General features: G+C 33.7%; 1 protein-coding gene across 2 annotated transcripts in view; it reads left to right on the top strand.

The window, feature by feature from the left end:
* The first annotated feature begins 2,600 nt into the window (after positions 1-2,600).
* LOC150103007 (uncharacterized) overlaps positions 2,601-22,593 on the top strand; it is a 200,216-nt gene continuing 180,223 nt past the window's right edge. The window contains exons 1-2 of one of the 2 annotated variants that reach the window (XM_090398150.1): positions 2,601-2,731; positions 15,129-15,239. In XM_090398150.1, the coding sequence (XP_090254276.1) occupies positions 15,138-15,239 (102 nt within the window). In that variant the 5' untranslated portion in view covers positions 2,601-2,731; positions 15,129-15,137. The remainder of the gene's footprint in view (positions 2,732-15,128; positions 15,240-22,593) is intronic. The other variant, XM_090398151.1, reaches the window with a different exon arrangement.

The following is a 22,593-nucleotide window of genomic DNA, read 5'->3' as shown; positions in this document are numbered from 1 at the left end:
TATTTTGGTGGCTGCTTTCAGAAATGCGGGTCTTCACAAAGCAGTTGGATGATTGACCGTCTATTGCGTCCTTTTTTCGGAAAAGACTTAACTTCAATTTTACTCATGAGTATATGATTGTTTATGTAGGTGTACTTGTAGTTCAGTTTTAGTTTACCGATCTCATACGGAGATAGCAGGATTTTTTCTCCCGGAAACTCGGGTTTTTCATCTGGCTATCGAAGTATGTCTTAATTGCTGTAACCGAAGTTGTAGAGGCATTAAAACTTATTTTTCTTGAAATTCTTGCATGTCAATTATTTTTTTCTGTTTTTGACTCCTTTAAATGCTCAGAATGCACTGAAAATCTTCAAGCAAATAAAATAATTGATCGAATTTATAAGTTCTGTCATTGTAGCTTTTCTATATCATGTGAATCTTAATGTAAGTTTTCGGAATGTTACAAATTTTTCAACTTTATACATATTTTTTATTTTTAAATATTTCTCTTCTGTAAGTTTAATATATACAGTACATCGGTTGGGTTGATAATAAGAGTCTAAGTTACTTTGTATGTGTGTGTGTGTGTGTGTGTGTTGCGTTTACCTCCCAATAGTTACCCTATTGGAAGGGAAAAAAAATATATCTATATACAGGAGGTAATTTATTCTTAGATGCTCCATTGTATACAATGCATATATTACATGTTGCTGCCAAATACTGATTAACATTTATATTTCCAATTTCTTATCAATATTCATACTTACTTTCATATTTTTATATCTATATGTACGTATTACGACCTTGACATATATATTTATATTTTTATATATACATAATATATATTATATATTTACACATATATATAATTCATATAATATCCTTTGTAATTTATGTTACATTACAACGACTGGAAGTTGATCTTATTCGCAAAATTAATTAATTCTGAGTAATACTTTTGAATACAAGTGGCCAGTCTCCAGAAGTGATGACGTGTCCTATTAGGGGCATCCTGAACCGTTAGCTGATTTATTTATTTATTTATTTATTATGTTTTGCTAACTTTTAGAGTTTTGTGAGTGTCTCAACACAAGAATTGCAAGGGAGGAAGGTAGGGGACGCCACAAAAACTAATATTAAAAAATGGGACGCACATGAAAGAAGGTTGAGAAATACTGCTCTAAAGGAAAATCTGAATACACTTTCTGCATGGACAAATTTTTGATTTTAAGTGTCTCATTTTTATATAATTTACCATGGTTATAACTGTTGTTAACAGAATGTTTAGTCCAGGACTCATATCCTTTGCAGCAAGAGCTTCTCTATGAATCATGCAATCTGTCCAAATATTGTAGGGATTTTTCCCTCACAATGGCTTTTAAACTTTGAGTGGGATTGCAATTTTAAGATTGATAGATGCATGGTGTTACATTGTGGAATATAGAGATATAAGATATTAGTGGAGCTGTACTTCAGGAAGCGGATGAGAATCGAGATCTTGGAGTGACGGTACAGTGGACTGAAGTTCCTAGGGCACATTGCAAGTATTGCAAAGGCTACATATCGTATTACTGCTATGATAAAAAGTACGTTGTCATATAGAGGTAAGGAGGTGGTGGTGCCTCTATGTAAGGCCTTGGTTTTATACCAGTGGTTCTTAACCTTTTTTCGACCGGCGCCCCTGCTCAATTTTACACTAGGATAATGACTCAGTAAGGTAATTATGATACATTATTAGTCAACTAAATTACCATCAACATATTTGAACTAATAGTTAATTAAAAATTAATGACTTTGATGCATATTAATTTTTACTCAAAAAGATGTAAACTTGCTGTATTTAATAAGCCAATCATTAATGGTTACCCTGAGCCTGATGATGTCCTGCTAACCTGCTAACATCGGATTCAATGTTTGATGTTAAGGGAAGGGACCCTACCAAGATCGGTTTCAACCTTTATTGAGGTCTCATCAGTGGGAGCCAAACCCAGAGTTGGTGATACTAAGGTGGAAGTAATGCAAAAGTCATATCACCATATACCAGTTGCCAAAAGGTGTCAACACCTTTTTATTAAAATTCTCTGGATTAGAGATAGTTGATGGAAGTTGTTTCACTTGACTATGCTACCATATATATATTTGGCTTAATCCTTTATCCAAGTGTAAGCAAACAAATGAAGTTTGCACCTGAAGTATTTTCATGACTGGTGCAACTCACGAGTTGCAGGTGGATTAAGGTGGATTAAGTTCTGATCACTTGCTTCAGTGGGTCTGGCTCCCACTGATGAGACCTCAATAAAGGGCAAAATCGGTCTGGGTAGTGGCCCTTCCCGTAATACATAGCATTATACATGTCCGCAAGGAGATGTGCTTTGCATTATGGGAAATACTAAGGCAAGTGATGAGAAATTAAACCATCTTTACCACGAGTTGCCCCAGTCCTGAAAATACTTCAGGCGCAAACTTTATTTGTTTGCTTACACTTGGATAAAGGATTAAACCAAATATATAATTGATAGCATAGCCAAGTGAAAAAACTTCCAAAAGTTGTTACTGTTTTGTATCGATTTTCGCTATTCAACTTTATTTTACACTTTGGCGCTACAGTATCTGTGTTTGGCGCGGAAATCAAAATTAACTGTATTCATGTGCGTTATTATTATGATGTTTGGTTTATTAGTTTCCAGTATTTTATTATCTGTATTCGTTGCTTAGCCAGCAACTTCTTTTGGTATTCACATATCTTATAAGTGTAAGTAAATGAACAAACTTTTATTCATTTGAATTTTTTTGAATGCCATTACATTTGCGATATGGGAGCACTTGCAAGTACTTCAGGCACACGGAAAACTACACGGCAGGCTTCAGGAGTATAGTAAAATGTAATTAAACGTTCAAATTAAATAAGATTCAAAAGGACAGACTATTTGTGATCAGATATTTTCGATATATAGCCAGCTTTGAAGATATTTCACACCACTCGAACTTTTGATTTAGCAAGGATAAAATATAGATGAAAACAGCAACATTATTATTTTTTATTTTCCAAATATTGTGATTAGGATATGGTGGGGCTGCCACCTTAAGACAACTAGGCTTATCTTTTTTTTTATTTTATTTTTTTAATAGTAAATATTGGAAACTACAGTTTGAGAGGAAAGAGGGGGTCCAATAGCACTGGGGGAGAGGGAGTAAGAAGGAAGAGAGAGTAGAGGAATTAGAAGACCAGTCTAGAGATATGATATACCAGTGTATATTGTAGGAAGTAAGATCAGGTCTAGCTCGGGTATCTTGGGTTTGCCATGCCCATACTCATCAATGTGAGCCCCCGAGAAGGGCTCGCTTTGATGAGTATGGACGAGTAAGGTTTCCACCAAACAGACCATATAATTATAGCTGGTGATCGTAATGCCAGAATAGGAATGAAAAAAATGAACAATAATATACAAAAATGGAAAGCGACTCATTGATTATATAATAATTTAAAAATAATGAATATGTTTTACAAACATAAATATATATGATGTGCAAGAGGGCAAAAATCAATAATAGACTACTTTACAGCAAATGAAAAAGCAGCAAACCTTTTCCTAGATGTTAAAGTCAGAAGAGGGCTAGAAATTGATACAGATCACTAGTTATTGCAGGCAAAACTAAGGTTTCCACTAAACTGGTTACAAAATATAAAAAAAAATAAACAAACTAGAGAAACAAAATCTAATTATAAAGTAAGTACTAAATGATTCAAGTATAAGAAATTTATACCATTAATAGCTACTTAGAAAAAATACAAGAAAATGAAGACATTGAGAAAGAATGGAATAATATAAAAGAAATTATTGCATCTGCAGCATATGAAAGTCTAGGAACACACAGAAAATATCATAAAAATAAAAAATTACATATATGGGACAATGAAATTAAAACAGTAATTGAAAATTAAAAGCTGGCTTTTAAAAGATGGTTGAGTAGCAAAAAACAAGAAGATGAAATTGAATATAAAAAAAGACGAGCAATAGCTAAAAGAGAAACCAGAAAGAGACACAGACAAAGCTGGAAAAAATTTGTATCATATCAAGAAAAATGACATATACAAAATAAGACCCATTGCATATAAAATACTAAAATGCATGTATGCAGATATAAAAGAAACTGCAAGTATAAATTGTGAAATAGATGTAAAATAATTCTTGGATTACTTTACAGCTCTCTGGATGGATACTGGCATCAAAAAAATAAATAAAAATAAAACAAAAACTTACAAAATACATTAAATGATATAATAACAATGAAAGAATTAAAGGACAACATAAGTAAAATAAAAAATGGCAAATCAGCAGGAGAAGATGGGATTAACTCTTAACTGTATAAATTTACTGGAAAAAAATTTCATCAAAGATTATTAAAAGTTTTAAATAAAATATATACAAATGGACAAATACCAGTTGAATGGAATACAAGTAACCTATATTTAAAAAGGGGGATAAAACAAAACCTGCTAATTACAGAGGTATTAGTTTACAAAATATATTCTATAAAATATATAGTAGAATACTTAATGAAAAATTGAAAATATACAGTGAAAAAATATTATTAGTATGTCAAAATTGATTTAGTAAAGGATGCCCTACAATGAGTGCAGCTTTCTGTTTAAAACTACTTATAGAAAAAAGAAGATAATTTAATTTAAAAACTCATATTTTGTTTATAGATTACAAAAAAGCATTTGACAAAGTAAAAAGATATATACTGTTTGATATATTACAAAGAATAAATATACCTAATATTTTACTACATGCAATATTGAATATATACAAAGATAATGAAATAAAAATAAATGAAAAAATGTCTGAAAAACAATATAAACCAAGGTGTAAGACAGGGATGTCCTCTGTCCCCACTTTTCATCATTTACATTAATGAAATATTACTACAACGGAATACCTTAAACAATCCACTTATAGAAATTTCCTGGAATAACAAAATAAATACGCTATTATTTGCAAATGATCAGGTAATAATATCAGATAAGGAAGACAATTTAAAAGAGTAATATATAATTTAAACATTATAGTAGAACAGTTTGGAATGAAAATTTCCATAGATAAAATTAAAACAATGGTATTTTGTGGACAAACTCCATTTAAAGTAAAATAGTTATTAATAATAAAATAATAGAACAGATAAATACTTTCAGTTATCTTGGATGTGAAATATCATATGAAGGAAAAAAAGACAAAATTAAAAACTTCAAATTTTTACAAATTATTGGCCTGATAAATAGAACACTCAGTTCAAATATAGTACAAAAAGAAATACGTTGAAAATATACAATGCCTTAGCAGTGCCCACATTATTATATAGCAGTGAAATTTGGGCAATAAACAAACAAGATGAACAAAGAATAAAAACAAGTGAAATGAGATTTATGAGAAGAACTGCAAAATACACATTATTGAACCAAAAAGAAATGAAGACATTTTAAAAGAACTAAAAACAAAATCAATAGAAGCAAAACTAAACAATTATAAACAAAAATGGATAGAAGATGTAAATTGAATGGCCAACACCTGATATCCTAAACAAATTCTAAAATATAAGCCAATTGGAAAAAGAAGGCAGAGTAGACCTCAAAAATGGATATTGGATGGATAATGAGACCGGAACAAACCAATACTGTCTATACTCATAATTAGCATTATGATGATGATTTTCCAAATATGATTCAGTATACAGCATTTTGATGAGATTGACAGCCAAAAGAGATTTCACAGAAACAATTTGAAAAATTATTTTTCGTACATCCGAAATTTTTAAGCAGCAATGCTTAGAGGCTGACCCTGATGAAGAGAAAAGCAATAAAATTTGCAGCAGAGTAGAAGAGGCAATAGGGCTATACCATCCGTTGTATGAAAAAAAAAGAAAGAAAGAAACAGAATCCATACCAATCTACGTTAGCTCAATTCTTTGTTAAGAAGAAGAATAATAAATTTATGTTCTGAATATGTTTTCTTGTTTTTCAGCTTCATAGTTTTCCTTTAGCTTGGCCCTGAGACATACCCTAATTCTTTTCTAAAAAGAATAAAGAGTCAAAAAAAAATTTGAGGAACGAATTATACTTTTTTCCATAGGTTATTATATTTGATTAGTGCATTTTCGATTAATACACCAGTTTAAAAGAACACGTTAGGTGCATTAATCGAGAAATTGCTGTATATATATATATATATATAGTTTTTTATAGTTTACTATATATAGTTTTTTTTATAGTTTACTATATATCTTTATAGTTTACTATATTCGGCAAGAAACTCTCTGATTCCGATCTTTGAGTTTCTTATTCGGTTTTAAAACTATGCGGGATTTAATATCCCCTTAATTTAAGTAATGTTTTCATTGCCAAAATGAAGCTTATTAGCTCTTTATACTTAAGTAACTTAATGGTTGCACCTGTTTGGAAAACTCGTTCGCAGAGTACATAAGTTCTTTTCGCTATACACTTTGGTATTAGGTCTAGCTACTCACTGATGAAGCCTCAAAAAAGGCTGAAACCGGTCTGGGTAGTGACCTCCCTCCATAATGTAATAACAGCATACATTTCCTAGGAAATGTGTTTTTATATTATGGAAAATACCTAAGAATAGCGATCTGAACTCCCTCCACCTTTGCAACGAGTTGCCCGGTATTGTACTACGTACTAGGATCACTTGCATTGGCTAACGCTAGTGTCGCTGATACTTTATAGTTTACTATATTCGGCAAGAAACTCTCTGATTCCGATCTTTGAGTTTCTTATTCGGTTTAAAACTATGCGGGATTTAATATCCCCTTAATTTAAGTAATATATATACAGGGTGTTCGGGATAAATTTGACAGTTTCGTAAGGAAAAAGAAAATCTTCTTTGTATCTATTAAATTTAATGAATTGACAAAAAAACATTACAGGCAGAGTTAATTACAATACTATCAACAAGATTTACTCAAAATAACCACCATTAGCATCGATCACAGCTTCAATTCTGCTTCGGAACCTCGAACAAGCTGATGCTACAGTCTCCCTGGGAAGGGCCGCAAAAACTGTTTTAATTTTATCCATTAACTGGGCTTTTGTATTACTGGAAGTGCGATTGGTGTCTTTTTCAACTGCGCCCCATACAAAATAATCCATGGGGTTAAGGTCTGGGGAGTTTGGAGGCCAAACATTTGGACTGGTGAAGTCGTAGAAATTTTCAGACAACCATTTTTGACTTTTCCCAGAGGTGTGGCAAGGGGCCGAATCCTGCTGCCATACATACGGCCTACCATTGGCTACCCTTGTTATCCAGGGCTTGACTACAGTTAGCAACTCCACGAACAAAGCCCGAATTCCAATGCCAGGGTTCTTCAACACCTGTTCCTGCAGATTTGCGAGGAATTCTGCTGTACGAACGCAATCAGATCGTCTGCTAGGGATCTTTCTTCTTGCTACATCCTCGTAGTCACCATTGCAAGTCTCTAGTTCATGCCTGATTGTTTTTACTGTATTCAGGGAGCATTGGGCAGCAGTCGTAATATCCTTATTTTGATGGCGGGCACGAATCATCATGATACAAGTTATTCTCTTCCATGATTCAGGTGGGTTCCAGCTATCCATCCTTTCTGACATCTTGTATATGAATGAAGAAGGGTCCAAACTTTTAAATGAAGAGAAGTGTGTGTTAATACATGTAACTTACGGAAAAATATAATTAATTATAAATATGTCAAATTTATCCCGAACACCCTGTATATATATATATATATACTGCATTACTTCAACCTTAGCATTTTCAGGTCTGACACCCACTGATGAGACCTCAATAAAGGTTGAAACTGGTATGGGTAGTGACCATTGCCTTTAATGCATAGCATCATACATCTCTGCAAGGGGATGTGCTCTACATTAAGGGAAAAATACTAATGAAAGTGATCAGAGCTTAATCCACCTTTACCACGAGTAGCCTCAGACTTGCACTATGTGCAGGCGCAAACTTGACTTACTTGTCTGTTTGCTTACTTGGGAAATAGGATTAAAAACCAAGTTTATATAAAATTACTTGATATCTTGAATACATAATATACCCAAGTTAAAAAACTTTCTACATATATAAATAAGAGATTTTTCATAAGGTAGATAGAAGAAAAAAAGTCAGATGACTCATTGCAGGAGGCCAACACTATCTATTATTCACTCACCTCAGGCAAACCATTCTAGTCATTCACTGCTCTCCAAACAAAAAAAATTTAGTCCATGTACCTTTACTAACCACACCCTTAAACAACTTACAGTGATAATTCCCTAGTTCTCTACTTACTCATCGTGTATTGAAAAATTTTTATCAATCATATAGTATCTGTGTTATAAAACCTGTTTAGTAACTTATAAGTTTCTGTCATCTTACTTCCTCTTTTTCAACCAAACTTTGCAACCCATACACTTTTAGTCTGGCCTCATAGGAGCATTTCATTTCACCATCTTGGTTACTCTTCTCTGGATCATCTCCTCATCTTCCAGAAATCGAGGTGACCAAATCTGTGCACAGTGGTCAAGATGTGGCCATATCATCCCTGTAAAGATGGATAATAATCCCCCCATCTCCTTTTCATTGTGTTTTTTTCATCCGCGGAGGTCGAGGTTGAAAAAATTACAGCGTAGGTCGCATGTATCTGAGAGATACATTCATTACTGGTATGTGCTAAAATGCGATAAAACTTAAAAAACTGCAAATATAATACATGATGGTTTATTTATTTTCAGTTACAATCTAGAAATTATTGAACAAAGAAAAAAACAACTAAACCAATACTATACTGACATCGGCGTTTGCTGTATCTCTCGGATGCAATTTACTATCAAATATCACTTTTGCATTTGAATCTATCATTCTCATCATTGGACCCAAGTAACAAAATTGCTGAATCTCTTCAACATCTGATGGATTACCGATTGATATATTTTTCCAGCCATTTTCAACGGTAAATAAATAAAAAACTAAACCAATACTATGCTGACATTGGAAGTCGCAGTATCTGAGAGATACCGCAATGAAATATCACACACCTTTACATAACACGTGTTAAACCAAAACTGACCGCATAAACAGTGTGGAATATCACTCATAATATATGCATGCACAGCTACTCATAACCTTCAAGCTATACACTGGATATTTGTATGAATATTTATATTAAACAATTTGTTTGTATCTGTCAGATCAGCCGTGACCTCCACAGGCTTAAATATCCAAGTAACTCCATTATGTAGTTTGCTAACTTTTTGCAGTATGCCCTTTGAGATTCACAGTATTAGGTAATACACAGTGTGTAATAGTTTGATTCTAAAGTTCATAATTTTACATTATGTCATGGTAAGCCGACGTCCACAGTTTATGTTAATCATCCTGCAAGATCTCTACATCATCTTTATTAACTATTCCCCACTCCACTTTTGTATCATCATCAAATAACCGAATACTCCACCTGAAATCATTCTCTGTATCATTAATACACAAATTAAACAGTTGTGGTCTTAGTACAGAAACCTGAGGCACTTCAGTAGTCATCCTGATTCTCCTTGATTCTACACCATCATATACCACCCTCTGGTGCCTATCATCTACACCCCTCTCCCCATCCATGCCGCCAGCTTCATATCTCTTCTCATTTGCAATAGTTATTCTGGCAAATGCTTTTGCAGAGGCTAGCTGTAATGGTATAGCCATTTCCCTTATCCATCTCAGCTGTCACTCTCTTATATAGTGTGAGTAAATCATTAATGCAGAACCTACCCTTCCCAAAATCATGCTATCCACTACAGAGGATCTTATTTCCATCTATCCATTCCTAAATTCCATCTTTTGCCAACTTTTCCAATACCTCAACCTCTACTCCTAAGATACTGATTACTGTGTAATTGGCCACCTCTGTCTTAGAGCCTCCATCATGTAATGGAACTATCTTGAAAATAGTACAAACTATTTTAATACTCTCTTGGAACCTTGTCAGAGCTAAGACTGGAATTAAACCATTTGGTCCGAAGCATTGCCAGTTGTCTTGCACATTTTCATAATGCATGGTTTGACATGCCATCCAATCTCACTGCTTAATTCATTTTGACATTTCTCATTATGAGGAGCACCTGTGATTCACTTACCTTAATTCTTATATGAACCTCTGTCTTATTAACAACTGCATTAACTTCGCCAAAACGATACATTCCTGCAAAAATTTGTCAAAGATAATTTCTTTTTATCATGAGCATATATCATTTCATTATCAATATTATTATACTTTAAGCAGTATACTGTGTTATTATTTCACTGTAAGAAGTGAAACTGATGAAATAAATAGGACTCAAACAGATGAAACCAAAAACCTTTGGAAAGCAGGAAAAGAAATATTAATTAACTTGGCAAGGGAAACTTTGGGAATTTATAAGACTCAATAATAAATGACATCTGAAATTTTAGAGCAATGTGAAGAAAAAAGAAAACTAAAAACAAAAATAAACAGACATACCTGAGAAGAAAAGAAGAAATTCAAACAACTCAAAAATGAAATTGATAAACTCTGCAGACAGGCTAAATAAAATTGGCTAAACAAAAAAGTAGAAAAATGCAATGAGGCATATAAACACCATAACTCAAAAACATTACATAACACAATTAAAGAAATTACAGAAAACTTTTCACCACTACCTCTTAACAATGAACAACAATCAGGGTGAGGAAACAGGAAATCCAAATGCGATAAAAGCAGTATAGATGGAACACTACCAAGAAACCTTTAAGAATGAAAGCAGTAACTACCTAATAATAAAGCCCCACACTAACTCAAAAAATGATGCCTACATAACAATGATCCTTCCATTGGAAGAGGAGAATGCTCTAAAGCAAATGAAATCTGACAAAGCACCAGGGATAGACCAAATTCCATCAGAACTCTGGAAAGAAGGAAAGCAGACAACTTTAAAATTCCTTACCACACTTTTCAACAAAATCATTAAATCAGGAGAAATACCAGAAGAATGGAGAACAGAAATTATCATACCAATTTACAAGAAAGGTGATAAGAAAAATTGTAAAAATTACAGACCAATCACATTACTCAGCTATGCTTACAAAATATTTACAAGAGTATTACAGAACAGAATGAAAGTACATGAGATCATTCTTAGCGAAGAACAGGCAGACTTCAGAAATAATCTCTCCACATTGGATCAGATCTTCATAATACAAAGACTAGCAGAATTATACTGGGAACATAATGAAAACATATATTACTGTTTTATAGATTTTAAACAGACATTCGACTCAATAAATAGAATAACTTTATTAAGACTATTAAAACAGAAACAAATCGATGAAGATACTCATCGATAGACATAGACATCTTAGAAAAATATAGTCTCGCAGAAGCAATAATTAAATTCAACAGTATAACAACAGATAAAATAAACATCAGTAAAGGAGTAGCCCAAGGATGTCCCATCTCCCCATACCTTTTTAACATCTACCTAGAGGATATGGTTAACCAAACCTTGGAAGGAGAAAAAGGGGTCAACCTAAATGGTTATAACCTTTATAAAATAAAATACACAGATGACATTGTAATGATAGCAGACACAAAAGAAAAAATGGTGAACCTAATAACCAAACTAAACAATACAGCTGAAGAATACAGCATGACCATAAATACAGACAAAACAAAAATCTTGATAATTGGAAAAAAGCAAAGAAAAAGTAAACTTCTCCTTGAATGGATCAGCAATTGAACAGGTAAAACAATTTAACTATTCAGGAACAGTAATAACAGGACACTTAGATACCATGACCAGTATTAAACATAGAATATCGTCATCATTTAATAAGCTAGATAAAATCTGGAAAAATAATAATCTCCAAACCTCTAAAAATAAAATTATATAATTCAACTATAATCCCCACTGTGCTATATGCTTCAGAAACTTGGACACTCAAGAAGACAGAGATACGTAAACTGGAGATTTTCGAGATGAAATATCTCAGAAAAATAAATAAAACAGATGGACAGAAAAGAAAACAAATGAAACTGTAAGACAAGATCCAAAATATACAGACTCATTAATCGAAAAGATCAAAAGAAGACAGCATCAATGGTATGGACATGTTGAGCGAATGGCATCAAAAAGGCTACCTAACTTTGCTCTGTATGCGAGATTAAAAGAAAAAAGAGAAAGATGAAGAACTAAATGGGTAACATCAATAAAGGTCAACTCCTGATTACAAACATATTAGACAGCTCACCAGCCACGCAAGAAATCAAGACTGCTGGAGGTTGTTGTTGTAGAAACACAGAAGACTCAACTGTTTGTTGAGTCTTCCGTGTCCATTATGAAAGAGGACAGTAAATAAGTAAGTAAGAAGAGAAAGAAACAAGAGATTTGTTAGGTGGCTGGATTAGGTAAAAAAAAGGGGGGGCACACGACAGAGTTAATGAAGACAGATATTTGCTGAGAGAAAGTAAGGATATTTGTGATACAATCAGTATTTGTATTTTTGTTTTTAGAATCATTTGAAGTATATTTAATTGAAAATAAGCATAGTCACCAAAATGTTCCTGTCAGTTGTTCATTAACATCCACTCTCTAATTCAAGTTAATTGAATTATATGTTTAAACAGGCAGTATGTATCATATGGGAAACCTGTCTTTGAGGGAAAGAGAACATGAAATGAGGAACCATAGGTTTTTGTAGTATTTATAGCTACTTAATTTACCTATTGATTTTATACCATTGTATGAGTTGTTGACAGACAGTTGGCTACAGCTATGAAAAATAGCAGTAATGTAAACAGATCGATGTTCTGAACATATGTTGAGAATATAATTTTTGTTCTTGTGATACTTAGTAATATTTGAATTAAGGTTCAAAATGAAATATGGAATATTGTACTAATATTAATTTGGATGCACTGTAAGAAGTTAAAGAAACAAGGGATTTGTAGAGTAGCTGGATTAGGTAAAAAAAAAAAAAATGCACACAGCACAATCAACCTTCATCGTGCTAACAGCTATTCTTCCTAGTTATTCAAAGAAAGTAAATGAATTAAGCTTCTAAAATGACTGATTATTTGGCATATATCAGTAAGAGCTTGGAGTTCTCATTAAGTGAAGGCTAGTTGACAAAACTAAGCAAAATGGTAAATATCCAGCATTGAGTCCATGCACTGTCAGCCTGGTTGGCCAAATGGTTAGCCTGTCTGCTCTCCAGCCAAAAAGCTGTGGATTCGATCCCACTGTGGGCATGGATGTTTGTGATTGTCTGTGAAAATACTAGTGGTGGTGGTGGGTGGTAGATGGCATTGGTGTAGATGATGATGGTAATTGCAGTTCATTGCAGTTTGTAGAGCGAGTGGTGGAGACACAGTTGTAGAGTAGGTGCCCTCCCTCGATGAGTCTTCGAACTCCTTGGAGGTGTCACATAATAATAATAAATGAAGACAGATATTTGCTGAAAGAAACTAAGGATATTTGTGTAACACAATCAAGAAATAATTGGGATATACTATAGATGATTACTCTAACCACATTTTGATTAGTATGCATGCAAATTTGGATTTGTGGAAAGCAGGATGAAAAAATCTTGGAGCTCAGAGGCAAATGTTCGCTGGTCTGAGTGGGCTGTGGGTTCAGATCCATAGTGGGCATATATGGATGTGTGAATGTCTTCAGGCAGTAGGTAAATTTCAGAATCCACTGCAAAACCAGCAATCTTGAAAAAATTCAGTGTTTTGATTAGATAATCCATAAATCTAATCAAAACAACTATTGAACTGTTGAGAGGGATTTCCTCAAGCAGGATATCGAAGACGGAACTTGAGGTCAAAGAATATCAGACCCTGTTTATACTGTTAGAGCGGGGAGTTTCAGTAAAGACTTGACTGTCCTGCTTCCAGTTGGTGACAGCGATTATGTTATACTGTCTTGAGAAATGACTAAATATATGTTACATTCAGAAAAGGTAACTTGCTAAACTACAAAAGGAAATTTACTGCCTTGAGAAATGACTAAATATATATTCCATTCAGAAAAAGTAACTTGCTAAACTACAAAACAGGAAATTATGACCAACTAAGGAGGAGATTAAGCTCAGGCCTATGGTATTTGTTGCTATATAGAAATAATATCGGCAATCCATGTGAACTATTAAAAAATCCTTCAGTAGTGCAACATCCCCAGTTTGAAGAATAAACATAGCAGAAGTGAAATGGATGTGCAGTCTTATTAAGGAAGAGATTAAGAAAAAGATGTAGATAAAATACCATGTGCATAAGGATGACATCAGTTATGAAAATAATAAGGTGCAGACCAGAAGAGTTGCAAGTATAGTGTGGAAAGTTAAGTCTGAACATGAAAAGAAACTAGTTCTCTAGGTTGGAATTGTGGGCATGGGAAATAGCTGTCAGTTCGGTGTTAGTAAATGTAAAATTATGTACTTTGATGAGATATCCAGTTGTATATTTGTGGGATTATGCTATATGAAACTGATGCTGGAGAGCTTAGAATTTTAGATAATGTTTAATGTTAAAGCAAACATTGACATGTAAGGATAAAGAAATCCTTTTGCCTGTTTACAAGGTCTTGTACACCTTCACCTATTGTGTCTAGATCTGGTCTCCTAGTTTCAGAGATTATGCAGATATGAAGAGCATTCAAAGCAGAGCATTCAAGATGCTATTGGGATTGTGGCATAAAGATTATGATGAGAGATTAGAATGTGTGGACTGCAAATAGGAGAAAGAGGGACAATATGGTAGACCTACAAAACTTCTGAAAAGATTATGTAGGATACTGGTATTTAATTTTTCATTTTATTGAGGATGGGGATAGGATGAGAGGGCATCCATGAAAGTTGAGAATGAATGCAATCAATAAAGTGGTGAGAGTTAGATTTTTTTCTTGAAATGGTGACTGATTGTATTAGCTTGCTTGCCTTCAGAGTTCGAGGACATGCAAGTAATGGTAAGGAATTCACAAAAAGAAATGACAGTTTGTGTATGCGTGGTCATGTGTGCGTGTGGGCTCCTTTGAGGCACTGAATAATAATAATTATAGTAATAAAGTTTCATGTTATATGGTTCCCATTTTTCAGATTCAGAATATGGCAGAAAGAACTCCACTGTGCAAGGATGGAATTATTTTTGAATTTGTGACTTCATATTTGCATATGAATATAACCCCTGAAGAACTTAAAAATCCCACTGTAAGTAATTTTTATATTTGTTACTTTATCAAAATTGAAGATGCATTCATTGTTGATTTTGGTGATATTGTAATATTATAGCCTCTAAATACTGTAATAACATTAGACTGTTGGTAATTTTAATGCCTTATGTTACCCAATTATTTTGCTTTCTTCTTTCATACCGATGATTGGCAGCAGAATCATTTATCATCAGACTTCCATGGAGTTGCAGAACTCCATGAGAGGTCATTGCTGTGTGGACTGCATGCAGCTTCTTAACAGTTTCCATCCACCTCCAAGTATATATCAAGAAAAAAATCTAGGAATATTTGTTTAGGTAGAGTCAGACTATCAGAGATGTGTATGCATATACACGCATACATCCAAACACATATAACAGAAAATTGTATGTCATTGTTTACAACAGGCACATGAGTATCAGTCATATACTTCTGTTTTAGTTCTACTTTCTATCGCATTGTCCACATACATTTGTGAGGAAACTTTTTTATGCATGACACTTAAATGTAAAATGAGTAGTTTTTGTACATATGAAACACATGCACAAGGCAGGAGTTAAGGGAGAAGGAACTTATTGATATTTTACTTACAACTACAACCTACAACTGTATGCTGTAGTTGAAACATCATGATGAAGGCCATTTCAGAGTATAGAGGCAGATGGAATGAAAGAAAAGGGAAGAAGCATATTGGGTAGTTTCCAGTTGCTAACATCTGATGATGGTGAGCAGCTTCTGTGTATGTTTTAATGTGCCTGCTGCTAAAAAGAATGATGGGTGCAGGTTCTGTGGACCAGCTCCCATGGAAGTATACTTATAGAAAAGACAAAGCTGAAACACTCCATTTGTGAAACAGAGATGTCTATGCTTGAAGTGAGCCATTCAAAGAAGTATCATTAATCAGTTAGACTGCTTTTCTCCAGGCAGCATCAAGAATTTTAAAGTAAGTTTTTAGTGTACTGCTCTAAACAGGAGAACCGTATTTTAGCATTAGGTGGATCTGATGTTTGTAGATTTAGTAAAGGAATGGTTGAAAAGTAATCTTTAACATTAAATTATGCCAAGTTTTTTAGAGGCTGAGGAAAGTTATTAATATGATTTATTTATGCTAGGACAGACTAGAAATAAATGTCATTTTAGAAGACAGGCCCACTTTGTCTAGCAATGCATATTATCAAGGGCAAGGGAATATAAAAGCTGAAAACTTCTACTTTTTTTTTTTTGCAAAAAAAAAAAAAAAGTAGAAGTGTTCTGATAGTGTTAAAGGTGACCAGGTTTTCCTTTCCCTATTGTAGACTGGCATGAAGGGCTTCCTTTGACATTGCTTGTACAAAATTTTAAAGCTCGTGACATTTGAATGGCATTACAAGGCTTGTCAAAGCTTTCTTTGACAAGTGCATTAAAGTGCAACATAATTAAAATTCATGTTGCACTTTAATGAAATAATTTGCAGCACAAAGAGAAATAAACAAGTTTAATCGATTTCAATATTTCATCTCAGTCACAGAGATGTCATCAGGAATACAATGTTAAAATTGTAATAACACAGACACATACACAAACACAAGAAACAATAAGTGGAAGAAATGAGATTGAATAAATAAAGACGAGTTCTATGAGTGGCATCCTCTGCGGTTGCTGTTGGCTAGCCTTAGATGTTGGGTGGGAGACCTTACCAGCACCTGAGCCTTAAATACTCAGAGTATTACATCACCAATTATTGATACAGACACTCAAGGAATGTGCAGGATATTTGATAGTACTACATAATTAAGTTTGCTTTATTACTAGTTCCTCTTAACAGTTTCCTTCCAAATTCATCTTGCTCTACAGTTCTGGTCTTCTAAGTCATTACTAACTGTATCAACCTGCCTAGATCTTGTTTCTCTGGATGTTTTTTCCTCCCTGTATTGGCATCCACTGCTTGTTTTGCAGTTTAAGAAACCAAGCCACTTTTTTTTTTTTTTTCACCACCTCTTCTCTCACATTTTTAAATGTTAATAATGTCACTTTCCTTTTCAATGTCTTCATTTTCAATGTGATGAAAGTGTGTTGACTTTCATTTTAAGTATAGACTGTATATTACTCTTTCTTTTAAGGTTACACAGTGATCAGCATTCATATTTGTTAAATTAGGGAAACAAAACACACGTGTTAAAAAGATTATTTTACTGATTAATAATAAAATAATAACTTTACATTTCGACCCCTGTATTGAGGTCATCTTCAGAAGGATACATTCAGAAGTATAAGAACAAGCTACATGCTGTTGCACTCTATACAAGTAAATTACATCTACGTTGTTAACTAATCTTTTTTCTTAGCCTGCCCTCTAGTGAAAAAAAAAAAAATTAAATAAATAAAATAAAATAAAATAAATAAAAATAAAATAAAACTACAATAAACTCTGCTAAAGTCTCATGTACTAGGATTCTTCTGGAATTATCTGTGGTATCGGAGTCAATTCTGTGGTATGTTGACTGGAAAGGTACCAAGTCCCTACACCGCCTGGTTCGAGCGGAAATTCAAGGAAGCATGTGAAATGCTCAAACATGATCCGAATCTGAATAAAAATGATGGTCTAACAATTCCAAGAATGTGGAGGACCCATCTACAACCTTCATAGCAACCACAAAGAAAAAAAAATCTCAATACAAAACCTAGTGAAGTTTTTTTTTTTTTTTTCCCCTTGAACATTCAATAGCAACCTGTGCAAATCCAGAAGATAATCGTAATATAACTGTATAATTCCAGAAGAATCCTAGTACATGAGGACTTTAGCAGAGTTTATTGTAGTTTTATTTTATTTTTTGTTTATTTTATTTTATTTTTTTATTTTTATTTCATTTATTTATTTATTTTTCACTAGAGGGCAGGCTAAGAAAAAAGATTACTTAACAACGTAGATGTAATTTACTTGTATAGAGTGCAATAGCATGTAGCTTGTTCTTATACTTCTGAATGTATCCTTCTGAAGATGACCTCAATACAGGGGTCAAAACGTAAAGTTATTATTTTATTATTAATCAGTAAAATAATCTTTTTAACACGTGTGTTTTGTTTCCCTAATTTAACAAATATGAATGTATATTACTCTGTATGATATTTCTTTTACACCATATAATTGCACCATACCACATACCTTTTCCTTAAATATGGATCTTTTTGATTTCTCATTTATTTTTACTGCAAAGTACAAATTTGATTTTGACAAATCCTTATTTGGCCTGAACCATTCTGATTCTTCTCGAGATTTCTTATCTACAATTTTTCTTAGTCTCTAGTCAAATATACTTCATAAATCTTATGTGTAATTGTAACTTTAGTTTTATTTCCCTTTTATAGATGAGTATTGTGAGTACTCTGCTCCAGTCATCTCGAATTTGACTAGGTTTTGGAATAATGTAGCGTAATCACTGTAAAGCCTTTGTGCCTCCATATATGAGCACTTTTGTTAGTATAGCATTTACAATTTAGATATCTGATTTTCATTTTTTTACCACAGATATTTGATATGCACTTCTGATTGCATTCTTCTTGAATTTTTTCTGTCTCTTTTTTGTCATTTTATTTCATGTAACAATCTTTCATTGGTTTAGCTTTTGTGATAGCCTCATTTTTATTATTATTTTACTACATCCTCACAGAGTAGTTACTCATTGTGGGAGGCCTACACTAATTATTATTGGCAGAATGCCTATCATATCTCTTCTTGAAGTTCTTCACTGAGAAAGCATACATAACCTCCTCTAGCAACCTATTCCACTCATTTAACACTCTTCAAGTAAAAAATCTCGTTCTTATACCTTTGATATTTGCCCTCAGATCATTCACAATATCAGTGATGTAAAAATTGAACAGTGGTGGTCCCAATATGAAATCGTGTACTGGCACACTATTTATCACCTACATTCTCTTTGATTCAGCTGTGCCTTATACTACTCTATAGTTTAGGTTTCATGTTCAATCCTGCTTGACAGAATATCACAATGAGTACTATTACACAAGTTGGAGCAAAGTTGGTGGTGGAAAAAAGACAAAATAGTTCTGTTACATAAAGTGTCCTAAGACTTAAGTTTTAAATTACAGATTGGCTATCTTAGGAATTGTGGTTAAGGTATTGTAAAAGTTGGTTAAGGGTGGAAATCAAGAATGGGCAAATAGGAATGTGGTACTCTATGGGGGGTAGTATGGCTTTGTAAAAGGAAAGATCTTGTCTTAGTAATTTACACACTTTCTGCAATAAAGTGGGAATGGGAATGCGAGTTCCATGTTGCAAAATGTAAGGTTTTAAAATTTGGAAAACAAAGATGGGATGCAGAATTTATGCTTGGTGAGGATATATTGTCAGAGGTGGAGGAAATAAGAGATCTGGGGATGATTGTGGATAAGGATCTGAAATTTAGGGGACACATAGCCAAAATTGTGAAGACAACACAAAGGCTTCTTGGAATGACGACACTAACTTGTAGAAGTAGGGAGATTCTTGTTCCATTGTATAAGACTTTAATTATGCCACACATGGACAATTGTGTGGATGAAGAGATGTTGGAAAGGGTCCAGAGGCGACTGACTGAGGTAGTTTCTAACCTCTGGAATGTCGAGTATGAGGAAAGATTGAGAAGATGCAATTTGCAGAGTCTGGTGGACAAGAGGAAGAGGGGAGATATGATAGAGACCTACAAGTTAGTAAGGGATTGTTATAGGATCAATGCTGGAGAGGTTCTACAGAAAATAGCGGGAGATCAGGGAAGAACCAGAGGTCACCCCTGGAAACTGTATAAAGAGGGTGTGAGCAGGGGAGTGAGAAGCAGGTTTTTTTTCATGCAGAGTTGTGAATGATTGGAATGCCTTGCCTGAGAGTGTGGTGTCTGCAGAGAATCTGAGTGTGTTTAAAGCACGGTATAATGAGCTGTGTGTATGATAAAAGGACCTCCTAGATGAGTCTTTGACTCCATGAGGTCGTGGGTAATAATATTAAGTGCCAACTGAGTCAGAAGGAAATGGCAAAGACTAGTAGTATCATGGTGTAGCCATGTCTTATTCAACTTACAACTCAGTTGTTACTGTATTCTGTCCTAATATGAATCAGAACTATAAAGCATTTGTGAGAGGGAAAATATTCTTTTTAAGAATTCTGTTACTCAGATATGCAAATAATATTCAAGAAAGAATGAAAGAGTTCGAAAACAAGAATCAAACCTGGGATATTAATTGGATATAAATGGCAAATGCTGAAGAAAACATTGATTGATTCATCCAGAGACACATGTGGTGAGATTGTCTGCAAGGATAGAAAAAATCAAAACTCCGTAGTAGACTTGGGAAGTTAAGGAGGCAATCAAGCAAATCAAGAAAGGGTATCCAAAGTTCCTGTCAGTCAAGTAAGTCAGCTTTTGCTCTGAGTAAATACACAGAAAAATGTAAGAAAGCAAAGAACCGTGTAAAACTAGCTAAACAAAAGGATTATAAAGGTAACATGAAAACTGAAGATAAAGATATCCTACATGTCTGAACTAATTATTATTATTACGTGACACCTCCAGGAAGTCCAAAAAACTCATCGAGGGATAGCGTCTCCACCACTCAATCCACCAACTACAATGAACTGCAGCTACCACCATTTACGCCAGTTATCTACTGCCCACTACCACCACTAGTATTTTCACAAACAATCACAAACCTCCATGTCCATGCAGGATTCGAACCCACTGCCTTTTGGCTGAAGAGTGGATATGTTAACCACTCGGCCAACCAGACTGGCAATTGCTTTGAAAGGTTGATAAATGAAACCAGCAGTGAGAGCACAGTGGTAGAAAACATTCAAGAGGAATGCAATCAGGAGTACATATCGATAAGTCATCAACCTGAACCGTCGAAAGGCAGCTGGAGTAGATGATATTCAACCAGAAATAGGGGTTGTGCTGCATAATTCAGAAGACCTGGTCAAAGGATTGAATTCCAGACAATTTGAGTATAGCTCTTATTGTATCCATCTATAAAAATGGAAATAAAACTGAATGTGAGAATTGCAGAGTAATTTTCCTGCTGAGTGGTGTTCCTGGTAAGATTTATGCAAGTAAATATGAGAAAAGGCTAAGAAAAATTGTGGAAGGAACACTTAGCGAACACTGCTTCACATTATATGCTATTCATCTTCTATATGGATCACATTATGAATGAAAGTAGCATTAAACCTGATATCAAAATTGGAGAAATTAATCTCTGCTTTTTACTTCATGCAGGTGACATTAAGTTCTTAATAAATCGAGTACAAGCGTGCAGGATTTCATAAGCAACGTGAATAACTGCTGTAATAAGTTTAGTATGAAAATCCGCAATAACAAAGATGGTGAAAATAAGCAGAAACATTGAAAACATCAACTACATCCTGACAGTGGAAAACTTATAGAAAAAAGTGAAACATGGCAGCTATTAATGCACAATTTTTATGAAAATGACAAATTAAGCATGGAAATTGACAATGGAAATAGAAAATGTGGTGTAATAGAAAGTTAATCGAATCCATTTATCTGCATTAAGAGAGAAAGTAGTCAAAGCACAAAACTAGCTGTATACAAGACTGTTGAAACCACTTTTAACTTATGGATCCAAGGGATGAGAAAGAACGTAATTTATGTAAGACTTGAGACAACAGATATGAGAGTAATGAAAAAGATTAGGGAACTGAACAGGTGCTATCAATGGAAGTATCATATTAAAAATGAGAATATTAGGAAATAACTTGGCATTATTATTATCATTCAAGAATTTGTTAGCAGAGCTAATCTCAAGTGGCATGGTCACTTATACAGGAAAATTTGAACATGGAAGCTGAAACTTACATGAAATAAATTTATTAGCCTGTAAAATTTTTGCTTATGTATCAGGCATCCTCAGTACATAGAAAATGGAACACAATATAAAATTACAAATAAAGAATCATTTTCAAAAAGCACCACAGTAACATTAATAGGATAACAAATGGCCAGAAAAATTCCCAGTTATTTAAAAAAATAAAAATACGATAATCAGGAATTTGCATAAAAATTATAAAATAATATTTCCCATAAAGGGCATAACTGAAGGCCATTATATCTGTGTACATTAGATTGTTGTAGAAAGGTCTAACTTCTCTTTATATAAGCTCTCTATAAGGAATCTACTTCTATGTAAAAGCCTAGTTGTTCTGCTATGCTAGAATGTTCCATTTCATGGTGCTGTATAAAGATTTACATTGTTCATTTATGTTGCTGCAGATTTGCCTCTGTCCAAAGTAAGACAAACCACAAGAGCATGGGATCTAGTAGACACCTGGAAGATTGAGTGGAGAAAGCTTGTCTTTAGGTGAA

The sequence above is a fragment of the Typopeltis vanoorti genome, chromosome 9 (genome assembly GCF_054136105.1).
Source record: "Typopeltis vanoorti isolate ZY-2024b chromosome 9, IOZ_Tvanoo_1.0, whole genome shotgun sequence".
NCBI lineage: Eukaryota > Metazoa > Arthropoda > Arachnida > Uropygi > Thelyphonidae > Typopeltis > Typopeltis vanoorti.
Note: the sequence above shows the minus strand (reverse complement) of the source record. Positions and strands in the feature narration are given on the sequence as shown.